This window comes from Scyliorhinus canicula, chromosome 5 (genome assembly GCF_902713615.1).
Source record: "Scyliorhinus canicula chromosome 5, sScyCan1.1, whole genome shotgun sequence".
In the NCBI taxonomy this organism is placed as follows: domain Eukaryota; kingdom Metazoa; phylum Chordata; class Chondrichthyes; order Carcharhiniformes; family Scyliorhinidae; genus Scyliorhinus; species Scyliorhinus canicula.
Window position 1 is genome coordinate 183,099,952 of NC_052150.1, and position 14,460 is coordinate 183,114,411.

At 45.9% G+C, this 14,460-nt stretch overlaps 1 protein-coding gene across 4 annotated transcripts in view; it reads right to left on the reverse strand.

Annotated features, from left to right (window-relative positions):
- Positions 1-14,460, reverse strand: part of odad2 (outer dynein arm docking complex subunit 2) — a 434,182-nt gene that overhangs the window by 328,417 nt on the left and 91,305 nt on the right. For all 4 annotated transcript variants that reach the window (XM_038798210.1, XM_038798206.1, XM_038798208.1 and 1 more), the window contains exons 5-7: positions 12,969-13,075; positions 12,711-12,847; positions 12,401-12,523 (exon numbers count right to left, since the gene is read on the reverse strand). In XM_038798210.1, coding sequence (XP_038654138.1) covers positions 12,401-12,523; positions 12,711-12,847; positions 12,969-13,075 — 367 coding nt within the window. The remainder of the gene's footprint in view (positions 1-12,400; positions 12,524-12,710; positions 12,848-12,968; positions 13,076-14,460) is intronic.

Genomic DNA, 14,460 nt, shown 5'->3' on the forward strand with positions numbered 1-14,460 from the left:
TCCTCCGGGTGCTCCGGTTTCCTCCCACAGTCCAAAGATGTGCAAGTTAGGTGGATTGGCCATGATAAATTGCCCTTAGTGTCCAAAATTGCCCTTAGTGTTGGGTGGGGTTACTGGGTTATGGGGATAGGGTGGAGGTGTTGACCTCGGGTAGGGTGCTCTTTCCAAGAGCCGGTGCAGACTCGATGGGCCGAGTGGCCTCCTTCTGCACTGTAAATTCTATGATAATCTATGATAATCTATGGAATTCCTTGACCAGTGAAGCAGTTGAGGCTCCTTCATTAAATGTTTTTAAGATAAAGATAGACAGTCTTTTGAAGAATAAAGGGATTAAGAGTTATGGTGTTCGGGCCAGAAAGTGGAGCTGAGTCAACAAAAGATCAGCCATGATCTCATTAAATGGCGGAGCAGGCTCGAGGGGCCAGATGGCCTACTCCTGCTCCTTGTTCTTATGTTCTTATGTTCTAGATAGGTAGAGAGATTTTGAACAGGTGCAGAAATAATAGGGTTGGTGTGGTAGCCGATTTTAGCTTCCCCTATATTGACTGGGACTCACTTAGTGCTGGGGGCTTGGATTGGGCAGAGTTTGTAAAGTGTATCCAGGAAGGCTTCTTGATGCAATATGCAGATAGTCCAACCAGGGAAGGGGCAGTACTGGACCTGGTATTGGGGAATAGGCCTGGACAGATGGTTGAGGTTTCAGTAGGGGAACGTTTTGGGGGTAGTGACCACAATTCCATAGGTTTTAGGGTACTTCTGGATAGGGATGAGGGTAAAGGTGCTAAACTAGGGAAAAGCAAACACTATGCAGGAATTGAAGAATTTGGATTGGGTTTGGCTATTGGAGGATAAATCAACATCGGACATGTGGGAGTTTTTCAAGGGACAGTTGATTAGGATTCAGGAATCCTAAGAGAACAAAGGATAAGTATATGAAGTTTAGGGAGCCTTGGATAACGAGGGATATTGTGAGCCTCATCAAAATAAAAAAGGAGGCTTTTGTATGGTCTAGAAGGGTGGGAAAGTCGAAACCCTTGAGGAGTATAAAGAAAATAGAAAGGTACTTAAGTGGGAAATTAGGAGGGCTAGGAGGGGGTCACGAAAAGTCCTTGGCAAGTAGGATTAAGGTGAATCCCAAAGCTTTTTATTCATATGTAAAAAGCAAGAGGGTGGCCAGGGAAAGGATTGGACCACTTAAGGACAGTGGGGGGAATCTATGTGTTGAGTCAGAGGAAATGGGTGAGGTATTAAATCCTACCAACTGTTCTGGCTTGAGACAATTCACACCTCTTTAACCTATCTCTGGATCTGTAATGATTTGATTACCTGCAAATGCTCGCATTCCAAGCATTGTCCAGCATCTCTGACTTTGTCTATATAAATGTTTCTGGAACATACCTCTCCATTCACCTGAGGAAGGAGCAGCGCTCCGAAAGCTCATGTTTGAAACAAACCTGTTGGACTTTAACCTGGTGTTGTAAGACTTCTTACTTGTCTTTGATGAACACTGATGCAAAGTAGTCATTTAGTACCTCACCCATTGGACCCTCTCAGTCTCGTGGCAGACACGGAGGAATTCATCAGGCGAATGAGACTCCGGGAATTCTTCCACAGACCCCAAGAGGCCGACAGCAAACCCAAGGAGACGACCAATGAACCGGAACAGCAGACCGCGAGATCTGCGGGGCAGCAAACGAAAAGGAAAGAGTCGAATTGGACCCCTCCGGAAGGCCGCTGCCCTAGACTCGACATGTATGCTGAAGCCGTCAGAAGTCGTGTCAATGCCAGATTCATCAGTCGCATTCACAAGGCAGCCCCGAACGTCACCCAAGTACAACGCAACGCCATCCTCGCTCTCAAAACCAACCGCAACATCGTCATCAAACCAGCAAAGGGGGGGCCACCGTCATACTGAATAGAACGGACTACTGCAAAGAGGTATACCGACAACTCAACAACCAGGAACACTACAGACAGTTACCCGCAGATCCAACTAAGGAACACGCCCGCCAACTCAACAGACTGATCAAGACCTTGGATCCAGACCTTCAGAACACCCTACGTGCTCTCATCCCACGTAATCCCCGCATTGGAGATCTCTACTGCCTCCCGAAAATACACAAGGCCATCACACCAGGCCGTCCTATCGTTTCAGGGAATGGGACCCTGTGTGAGAACCTCTCTGGCCACATCGAGGGCATCTTGAAACCCATCGTACAAGGTACACCCAGCTTCTGTCGCGACATGACGGACTTCCTACAGAAACGCAGCACCCATGGACCAGTTGAACCAGGAACATTCCTCGTCACAATGGACGTCTCGGCACTCTACACCAGCATCCCCCATGACGACGGCATTGCTGCAACAGCCTCAGTCCTCAACACCGACAACTGCCAATCTCCAGACGCAATTCTGCAACTCATCCGCTTCATTTTAGATCACAACATCTTCACCTTCGACAACAAATTCTTCATCCAGATGCATGGAACAGCCATGGGGACCAAATTCGCACCTCAATATGCCAGCATCTTCGTGCACAAGTTTGAACAAGACTTCCTCACCACACAGGACCGGCAACCGACGTTATACACCCGATACATCGATTACATTTTTTTCCTTTGGACCCACAGCGAAGAATCACTGAAATGACTACACGATGAGATCAATAAATTCCATCCCACCATCAGACTCACCATGGACTATTCTCCAAATTCTGTTGCATTCTTGGACACACTCATCTCCATCAAGGACGGTCACCTTAGCACTTCGCTTTACCGCAAGCCCACAGACAACCTCACGATGCTCCACTTCTCCAGCTTTCACCCGAAACACATTAAAGAAGCCGTCCCCTATGGACAAGCCCTCCGTATACACAGGATCTGCTCAGACGAGGAGGAGCGTAACAGACACCTACAGATGCTGAAAGATGCTCTTGTACGAACGGGATATGGAGTTCGACTCATCGATCGACAGTTCCAACGCGCCGCAGCAAAAAACCACACCGACCTCCTCAGAAGACAAACACGGGCACTACTGACAGAGTACCCTTCGTCGTCCAGTACTTTCCTGGGGCGGAGATACTACGACATCTTCTTCACAGCCTTCAACACATCATCAATGAAGATGAACATCTTGCCAAGATCATCCCCACACCCCCATTAGTAGTCTTCAAACAACCGCGCAATCTCAAACAAACCATTGTTTGCGGCAAATTACCCAGCCTTCAGAACGGCGACCACGACGCCACACAACCCTGCCAGGGCAATATCTGCAAGACATGCCAGATCATCGACTTGGCTACCAACATTACACATGGTAACACCACCCACCAGGTACACGGCACATACTCGTGCGACTCAACCAATGTAGTCTACCTCTTACGCTGCAGGAAAGGATGTCCCGAAGCGTGGTACATTGGCGAGACCATGCAGACACTGCGACAACAAATGAACGGGCATCGTGCGACAATCACCAGGCAGGAATGTTCCCTTCCAGTCGGGGAACACTTCAGCAGTCAAGGGCATTCAGCCTCTAATCTCCGGGTAAGTGTTCTCCAAGGCGGTCTTCAGGACACGCGACAACGCAGAATTGCCGAGCAAAAACTTATAGCTAAGTTCCGCACGCATGAATGCGGCCTCAACCGGGATATTGGATTCATGTCACATTACATCCACCCCCCACCATCTGGCCTGGACTTGCAAAACCCTACCAACTGTTCTGGCTTGAGACAATTCACACCTCTTTAACCTGTGATCACCCCCTATCTCTGGATCTGTAATGATTTGATTACCTGCAAATGCTTGCATTCCAAGCATTGTCCAGCATCTCTGACTTTGTCTATATAAATGTTTCTGGAACATACCTCTCCATTCACGTGAGGAAGGAGCAGCGCTCCGAAAGCTCGTGTTTGAAACAAACCTGTTGGACTTTAACCTGGTGTTCTAAAACTTCTTACTGTGCTCACCACAGTCCAACGCCGGCATCTCCACACCATCAAAGACAAGGACTTTGTGGAAGATAATTCTTCAATAGGGTTTGTGGATTGTCTGGGTCATGTTGACATCAAAAAGGAGGAGATATTGGGTGTTTTAAAAGATATTAAGGTAGATAAGTCTCCTGGGCCCAGAATACTGAGGGAAGCAAGGGAGGAAATCACTGGGGCCTTGACTGACATCTTGGTATCCTCATTGGCTACACATGTGTTCACAGAGGACTGAAGAATAGTTAATGTGGTACTGCTGTTTAAGAAAGGTAGCAGGGATAATCCAGGAAACTATAGGCCGGTCAGCCTCACATCGGTTGTAGGTAAATTATTGGAGAGAATTAACAGAGACACGGTTTATACCCATTTGGAAACAAATTAACTCATTAGTGATAGACAGCATGGTTTTATGAAGGGGAGCTTGTGCCTCACTAACTTTATTGAGTTTTTTGAGGAGGCGAAAAAGATGATTGATGAGGGGAGGGTGGTGGATGTTGTTTACATGGACTTCAGTAAAGCCTTTGACAAGGTGCCTCATAGCAGGCTGGTACTAAATGGTGATGTCAACCGGGATCAGAGGTGAGGTGCAAGATGGATACAGAACTGGCCCGGTCACAGAAGGCAGAGGACAGCAGTGGAAGGGTGTTTTTCTGAATGGAAGGTTGTGACTAGTGGTGTTCCACAGGGATCTGTGCTGGGCCTCTGTTGTTTGTAGTGTACATAAACAATTTGGGGGAAAATATAGCTGGTCTGATTAGTACGATCGTGGATGACACCAAGGTTGGTGGAGTGGCAGACAGCGTTGAGGACTGATGTGGAGATGCCGGCGTTGGACTGGGGTGAGCACAGTAAGAAGTCTTACAACCAGGTTAAAGTCCAACAGGTTTGTTTCAAACAAACCTCAGGTGAGGAAGGAGCAGTGCTCCGAAAGCTCGTGTTTGAAACAAACCTGTTGGATTTTAACCTGGTGTTGTACGACTTCTTACAGTGTTGAGGATTGTCAGAGGATGCAGCAGGACATAGGTAAGTTGAAGACTTGGGCAGAGAAATGGCAAATTGAGTTCAATCCGGACAAATGTGAGGTAGTGCATTTTGTATGTCTAACATAGAGGGGAATATACAGTAAATGACAAAACTCTTAAGAATATAAAAAGTCAGAGAGATCTGGGCATACAGGTCCACAGATCTTTGAAAGTGGCAAGATAAGTGGACAAGGTAGTCAAGAAAGCATATAGAATGCTTGCCTTCATTGGATGGGGCATTGAGTATAAAAATTGGCAAGTCATGCTATAGTTCTATAGAACCTTGGTAAGGCCGCACTTGGAATATTGCACACATTTAGAACATAGAACATAGAACAGTACAACACAGAACAGGCCCTTCCGCCCTCGATGTTGTGCCGAGCATTGTCTGAAACCAAGATCAAACTATCCCACTCCCTGTCATTCTGGTGTGCTCCATGTGCCTATCCAATAACTGCTTGAAAGTTCCTAAAGTGTCCGACTCCACTATCACAGCAGGCAGTCCATTCCACACCCTAATCACTCTCTGAGTAAAGAACCTAACTCGGAAATCCCTCCTATATCTCCCACCCTGAATCTTATAGTAATGCCCCCTTGTAACAGCTACATCTACCCGAGGGAATAGTCTCTGAACGTCCATTCTATCTATCCCCCTCATCATCTTATAAACCTCTATTAAGTCGCCTCTCATCCTCCTCTGCTCCAAAGAGAAAAGCCCTAGCGCCCTCAACCTTTCCTCATAAGACCTATCCTGCAAACCAGGCAGCATCCTGGTAAATCTCCTTTGCACCCTCTCCAATGCTTCCACATCCGTCCTATAATGAGGTGACCAGAACTGCACACAATACTCCAAATGTGGTCTCACCAGGGTCATGTATAGTTGCAGCATAACCCCGCGGCTCTGAAACTCAAGGCCCCTGTTAATAAACGCTAACACACTATAAGCCTTCTTCACGGCTCTATCCACTTGAGTGGCAACCTTCAGAGATCTGTGGACATGAACCCCAAGATCTCTGTTCCTCCACATTCCTCAGAACCCTACCGTTGACCCTGTAATGCGCATTCAAATTTTTTCTACCAAAATGAATTACCTCGCACTTATCAGGGTTAAACTCCATCTGCCATTTTTTGGCCCAGCTCTGCATCCTTTCAATGTCTCTTTGTGGTCGGCACACTACCAGAAGAATGTGGAGGCTTTGGAGAGGGTGCAGAGGAGGTTTACCTGGATGTTGCCTGGTCTGGAGGGTGTTTGCTATTCGGAAAGTCTGAATAGACTCTGACTGTTTTCATTAGAAAGACGGAGGTTGAGGGGTGACCTGATAGAGGTCAAGATTATGAAGGGCATGGGTAGAATGGATGGGCAGGCATTCTTTCCCAGGATGGAGGAGTCAGTCACTAGGGGGCCTAGGTTTAATGTCAGTGGGGCAAAGTTTAGAGGAGATGTGCAAGGCAGGTTTTTTACATGGAGGATGGTGAGTGCCTGGAATGCGCTGCCAGGGAAGGTTGTGGAAGCATACATTAACCGCGTTCAAAACACATGAGTGTTTCATGGACCCCACACACCCCGGACATACTCTCTTCCACCTTCTTTCGTCAGGAAAAAGATACCAAAGTTTGAGGTCATGTACCAACCAAATCAAGAACAGCTTCTTCCCTACTGCCATCAGACTTTTGAACGGACCTACCACGTATTAAGTTGATCTTTTCTCTATACCTTGCTATAACTGTAACATTATATTCTGCAGTCTCTCCTTCCTTCCCTATGTATGGTATGCATTGTTTGTACAGCATGCAAGAAACAATAATTTTCATTGTATACTAATGCATGTGACAATAATAAATCAAATCAAATGGATAGGATGGGTATAGAGGGATACGGCACCAGAAAGTGCTGAGGGTTTTGGTCAAGGGTGGTATCATGACCAGTACAGGTTTGGAGGGCCAAAGTGCCTGTTCCTGTGTTGTACTGTTCTTTGTTACCTGGTCTACTTAACGAGGCCTCATGGGCGTCACAACGCAAATGAAAGCTCAACAGCTGGGCTCCCCTGTCCTGAGCCTAAGCCATCGACCGCACAGCCTTGGCCATCGATATTTTATTTTAGTAAATTTAGAGTACCCAATTATTTTTTTTTCCCACTTCAGGGGCAACTTAGTGTGGCCAATCCACCTAACCTGCACATCTTTGGGTTGTGGGGGTGAAACCCACCCAGATATGGGGATAATTTGCAAACTCCACACGGACAGTGACCCAGGGCTGGCATTCGAACCCGGGTCCTCAGTGCCGCAGTCGCAGTGCTATCCACTGTGCCACATGCAGCCCTCAGCCTTGGACATCTTGACCCATGGCTCTGATGTCTTGTCCCAAGCATTCCACCACGGACACCACCAGTTCAGAGTTGGCCTGGGTACCACATACTTTCGGCACAATCTCCAGCACCTGAAGACAACTGGAATACTCCAGCTGCACCTGCCAGTGACTGGAAAGCTGCTGACGCCCTTCCTGTAAATTCTGGCTCTGTATTTGCATCTCCACCAGTGATGGGGTTGTACTTTCCAGAAATGCAATACTGCAGCTGCTTTCTGGGCTCATGCAGCCCTCGGACTGTCCGTTCACTTGGGTGTCCATACGTCCACCTGATGTGCCGCAGCATGTGTGATGGCACATCAGAGGGTGACTCAGGAGATTCATCAGCAAAATGCACCAACGAGATGAAGGCCCCTCCGATGGTGAAGGATGCAGGTGACAGTAGTTACGAGAAGTCGGTGTTCTCCCCTGAGTGGTGCTCCACAGTGTGCTGAGGATCTGGTTGGGGGCCTCGCACCCCGGACAGACTGGCCTGGTCGGATGGTGATCTTGCAAGGCAAAAGACAAAACACTTGGTGCGATCTTGGGAAGGAGTGGTCTGAGGGTGGAGGGACGTCTCGCTTGCTAAAGAGACATAATTTTGCATTAGGGGGTCAATTGATTGATGCATGTTGACCTCTGCATCAGAGATAGCCCTCTCCTGAAGTTCGTCGGCTAGCTCCAGCAACCCCTCCAGCGGGTGTGAGCCCAATGATCCGGGACGAAACCCTCTGCCCCCCGCGCCCCCCCCGTTCTTATCCTGCTCCTGCCAATTGCAGGCTGCCTCTTCCTGGGGGACAGATAAAGGGCATGGTGAAACGCATGGGGATGGGTCCAACACCAGAGATACCAGAGAAAGATACAAGTTCAGGGCTAGGGAACAGAGGGGTCTTACTCAGTCACAACACCAGAATTACACTGGTCATTTATTGCTATTCGTCAGATTTTTCTGTTTGCAAATTTGACTGCAGTGTTTACCTACCTATCAACAGTTACTCATTTGAAAAGCATTTCATTGACAATAAAGCACTCTGGGCGGGGTTCTGCGTCAGCTGATGCCGAAATCGGGAAAGACAATTGGGCGGAGAATTCGTTTTGAGCGCGAAATCGTGGTCGAAGCCGGGTTCGCGCCAAATTACAATTCTCTGACAGCCTCGATGGGGGGATGGCGTGGGGAGGGGGGGGGGGGGGGTGACCAGGAGATGGGCTGGGGTGACCCCCCATGAGACTGGAGTGTCCAGGCAAGGACCACCATTACTGCGGCCTGCAAGGCAGCCATCTTGCTGTGCACCTCACTGACCACCCTCAATGTCAGCAAAACTAGAGGGATGATCATTGACTTCAGGAAGCAAATTATCGTATTCATTCCTGTCTGCATTAATGGGGCCGAGGTGGAGAATGTTGACAACTTCAAATTCCAAGATGTGCACATCACCAACAATCGGTCCTGGTTCACCCACGTCAATGCTACGACCAACAAAGCACAACAGCACCTATACTTCCCCAGAAAACTAAGGAAATTCGGCATGTCCACATGGACTCTTACCAAATTTCACAGATGCACCATAGAAAGTATCCTATCTGGCTACAACACAGCTGGATATGGCAACTGCTCGGTCCAAGACCATAAGAAACTACTGAGAGTCATGAACACAATCCATCACACGACCACCTCCCATCCATTGACTCTATCTACATCCCCTGCTATCTTGGGAAAGTGGGCAGCATGATCAAAGATCCCTCTGATGTGACCATCAATTCACAGGACACGTGGTTGGAAGTGAATAGTGGTTTTAATAGTCTTACAACTGAGCTTGCCTGCGACGAGATGAACTGGCAGCAGGCTCACAACTACAGATCTTTATACTTCCAGTTAATGGGAGGAGCCATGGGCGGAACCATGGGCGGAGCCAAGGGTGGAGCCCAGTACAAACTCCTGATCTCCCCCCATGGGCAAAGCCGCGCAACTGCTCGTATACCGAGCTTACAGAGACACAACACACACAATATAACACAGTGTGAATTACTAGGATTGTGATTCACCACACCCTCCCACCAGGCTTCTTCTCTCTTCCAACCTCGTCCATCGGGCAGACGATATAATAGTCTAAGAACACGCATTTACAGATTCAAAACAGCTTTTCTCCCGCTCTTACCAGACTCCTAAATGACTTTCTTATGGGCGCCATTAGCCAAGGCCTCAGTGGGTAACCCTTGTCGCCCAAGAGCCAACCCCTCACCCGCGGAAGTGCTTCGAAGGTGCCGGGAACTGCCAAGTGCGCCAAGCTGTATGCTTTGTGCTTGCAGATGAGTATCCAACGCAAAAGTGCATGATTTGCCTCTGGTGCTCACGCACCAATTGCACATTCAGAGAGTTGAAGCCCTTCCTATTGATGAAGAGCAGCCCCTGATGAGCTGGTGCTCGTATGGAGACAATTGTGCCATCAATCACTCCCTGGAATGTGGCATTCCAGCGATGATGACAAATCCTGCTACCCGTGCCTGCTGCTGTGCCTGGATCAGACTGACATTTATGTAGACTACTGGCTAGGTGCATAGGGCATCAGTCACAGCACGGATGCTCCTATATGCGGACGTCTGAAAGATCACAGACAAGTCCTGTTCGGCCCCTGGAAAGACCCTGAGATAAAGGTCCAGGGCGATCATCACCTTGACAGCCACTGGGAGAGGGTATACTCCTCCATACCCGAGTGGTGCCAGGTGGGCCACCATCTGGCAGAGGTGGCACATGATCTCCCTGGTTAGCCAAAGTCTTTGGCAGCCACCACGGTCTGGCAGCTCCTTGATGGAGAGGCGCGATGGTAAACACGTGCCCTCATGCTTTTTTGCACCTCCTGCTTGGCCTGTTAGATGGTTGGTACTCGAGCCTCACCGTTTGGTCCCTTCAGCAGCGTGAATGGCAGTAGTTCGGCCGCACATCAACTGGAGGCAGATGGTTAATTTTGACGATTAAGGTTTCAATTAAAGGCAATGTCCCCAGGCTATGGGCATTTTTCTGATGGGGAAATGACCAGCTGGATGGAGGAAGCCTTCTAGCAGGTTTCAGAGGCTGAAGTAGATGCCATAGCATCCAGAGGCTCCATGGCCAAGGCAGAAGTCCAAGAGTGGCAAAGGCTGCACTAGTGACCCCGATAACACCACTGGATGAGTTTAACCCTCTGAATGGCAGGGCTTACCAGCAGGGGGAAAACAAATTTCAATACCCCTGGAGGCACCCTCTTGTTCTCCTTGTACTCTCCACAACAACTGCCTCTCTGGGTGGCATTAACAAGGCTGCAGAGTTGCCGGTACTCTGATTGGTTTGGCAGCATACAGAGGCAATCTGCCATCCTGCATTGTATGGCAAGCCCAGCAGCAGACAATTAAGAGGCCACCAACTGGACAATTGTCACCATGGTCCTACTGGCAGCCCATGTGGGTTCGGGAGCCGCATTTGGTCTTGACGTTGGAACTTACTCCCTGTTGATAAAATCATAGCGAATGAGATAGTGAAGTGAGATGTATTTTGCTGGCAATGCATACAAGGCTATGGGCCAAGTGCTGGAAAATGGGTTTAGAATACTCAGGTGGTTGTTTTTGACTGGTGTAGACGTGATGGGCCAAAGGGCCTTTTCTGTTCTATAGCTCTCTATGCCTATGACTCGACAATTGTCACGTTTTTCTGAATGGATGAACTCACAAGGGCCACATGGCTTTCTTTCCCTGATATGATGTATGTGCTGATCTCAAATCAGTTGAGAAGTGTAATTACTATAATGTGTCTTAATGTTTCTATGCCTGGAGGGGAGTATTCAGTCATGGTTCATATCAATATCCAGTGATTTCGGTTGGTAGCACCTGTTGGGAAATTGGGTAAGTCTCAAGGTCAAAAGGTGCAAAATGACAAAGCAGCCATCAATAATCTTTGCCTAAGTACAGGATGAATAATTGCTGTCTGAGTGAGATAAAGAAGAGACGTTGTTGTAAGAGACAAATTCCAACCTAAATTGGTGTTATCAAGGGAAGAGGGGAATGCAAAAGAATTTTACCAGAATTATTCTAATTTATACCTTCAAAAATGAACAATTAATCGTATTTGAGTATTATTTAATATGGTAAATTTACATTCCTGGAGAGGGGAGAGAGTTAAAGCTTCATCAATTTACGGGTCAAATTTTAAAAACCCTATTTTATCCAGACACATCGGAAGTAACAATGAGATAAAACTCATAAGGCCAGATATTTCTCCATTTAAAATTTCATCCTGCCTCAACAACTTATCAAGTTTTCATACTCAAATGTGATGGTATTTTATTAACAAACAGTAACTTTGTTAAACAGTTGACAATATATAGTATTATTGTGCAAAGCAACACAATTCAGTTTTCCAGTAGAGATTCCTTTCATTTAGCTATTATTTTTAGATTTCAAAGTGCACTGGTTGTTCCATCAGGAGACAAACAACCTCATTTTAAAATTCTATCTGGTTTCTACAGCTGGGGTGACATATTAATCTTCTGAAATCAATCTCTTAAAATAATCCTACTGCAAGCATGCTAACCCTATGTACAATGCATATCATGCCAGATTATATTACCTGTGTGAAAGAAATCCATCAGTGAAGTGATCATCCACTTTGGTTATCATGGAATTTAGTCCAAACCTTTGTGAATTTATGTATTTGAAATTGGACTGATAAGTGATAAGTGAATATGATTTTATTGTGATGCATGGATTTCAGATCTGATTCCAGCCAATTTCTTGCCGAATTATTTTCCCACTGACCACTGAACAAAGGATTAAAAATTATTATTTGCACATGATAAACATTCATAAACATATCAATATTGTTTTTTAAAACATTTTTATAAAAATAAGTATGCAATTTCTAATCTTTTATTCAATGTGCTTCTGAGTCAATAATCGTTTACAGACTGAGGATTGTAAGTTATGTAGAGTGCAATATCAATGCAAAATTCAGACTGTTTTATTATACAATTATGGTTGGCCTGACTGACAGACATTTTTTTTTAAATGCTCCACCAATTTTACCTGTTGAACTCGAGTAAGATTTTCTGCAAATGTGGGAGATTTTTCCTTGAGAAATGTAATAAGATCCTTGTAGATATCACCATTTCTGTCATAGATAATATCTTCACTGTCCTTTATCGGACCCTAAAGAATAAAATGTAATGTTATAATGCAAAACTAGCATAGCAGCACCAACCAATTTAATAATATTTAATAATAACGGTCATGTCTCCCTCTCCAGAGAAGGACTGGAGCAATTAGTACACATTAAATAGCGTGGGAAATAAAATGATGTCACAAAAGTATTTTTCATTTCAATTTAATTCCTTACCCCATTTAAGTAAACTCCAGCTGTGTTACAGGTAACATACAATGTATCAGTGTCATGAGTATTAATAATCAAGTAGCAAATATCTCCATATACTTGTCTCCATGGCGGGGCTCGGCATCCATTAGAAAATTCATATTCTGTGAGAAAACAAAACGAAAGAGGTAACTAATATGTTTAAATAATATTAAACACAATATCCAATTTTCACTGTTCAGTATGTCACACTTTATGTGGCAATTTAACTCTCCACGTAAATACCTGATGTATAGTTGATAGATTTTAAAACGGTCATGTCTCCCTCTCCAGAGAAGGACTGGAGCAATTGTACATCATTCTTTATAGCCTGAGGGTTCAGCCGCACTTCTCTTGAAAAAGGGGAAAGAGAAAGCAAAGCATGAAAATATAATTAAATCACCTTCTGTTCTATTCAACTATTTCCTTTACTCAGTTAGTTCCAGTTTTTATTTTCTGAGTATTAAATCAGCACCAAACATTTTACTTGAAAAATGTATTACTATAACATCTGGAAAAAATACCCATATAAATATATCGGGCTAGCCAGATATTTGCAAGGTCTGTAAAGTAAAATGGCGCCAGGACCTCACAAACTGCCAAAACCTGAATATGCAGATTGTCCATATCAAGTGATCATAAACATTGACTCTACAGATAATATAGTGAGTAGAAGTTTCAACTTTCAAAAAGGCAGACATTTATCTACATTCCTAATATTGTAACAGATTTGCAATGAATATGAAATGATTTCTCACAGAAGTTTAAAACTTTGGCAGATTGAATCCTTCAAGGGAAGATATCATAGCACACAGATTTCCCGTGCCATATTAAAGAAATAAATACGAAAAATAAGGCTACGTATTTCTTATATCTTTTATTTTCAAAAAACATTTTATTAGGGTATTTATAGTTTTTGTACGAATAACAATAACAACAACAACAACGTGAACATAGTATATAAGACATTTCCATCCCTGACACGTTCCTCACACCCCCAACACAGAAACAATAGCCTAAACGGCGCCCCCCCCCCCCCACCCCTAGATTTCTGCCTCTGCTGACATTTAATTTTCCCCGAAAAAGTCGACAAACGACTGCCACCTCCGACGAACCCTAACATTGACCCTCTTAGGGCGAACTTTATTTTCTCAAGACTGAGAAACCCAGCCATGTCGCTAACCCAGGTCTCTGATTTCGGGGGCTTCGAGTCCCTCCACATTAACAGTATCTGTATCCGGGCTACCAGGGAGGCAAAGGTCAAAACGTCAGCCTCTCTCTCGCCCCCTGGACTCCCAGCTCTTCCGACACTCCAAAGATCGCCACCTCTGGACTTGGTACCACCCTTGTTTTAAATACCATGGACATGACATCAGCGAAACCTTGCCAGAAATCTCTAAGCTTCGTGCATGCCCAAAACATTTGGACATGATTTGCTGGTCCTCCCATGCACCTCGCACACCTGTCCTCCATCCCAAAAAACTTGCTCATCCCGGCCACCATCATGTGTGCCCGGTGGACTACCTTAAATTGTATCAAGCTGATCCTGGCACATGATGAGGATGTGTTAACCCTGCCTATTGTGCAGCATGGTGGTGCAGTGGGTTAGCCCTACTGCCTCAAGGCGCCGAGCGCCCAGGTTCGATCCAGGCTCTGGGTCACTGTCCGTGTGGAGTTTGCACATTCTCCCCGTGTTTGCGTGGGTTTCACCCCCACAACCCAAAGATGTGCAGGCTAG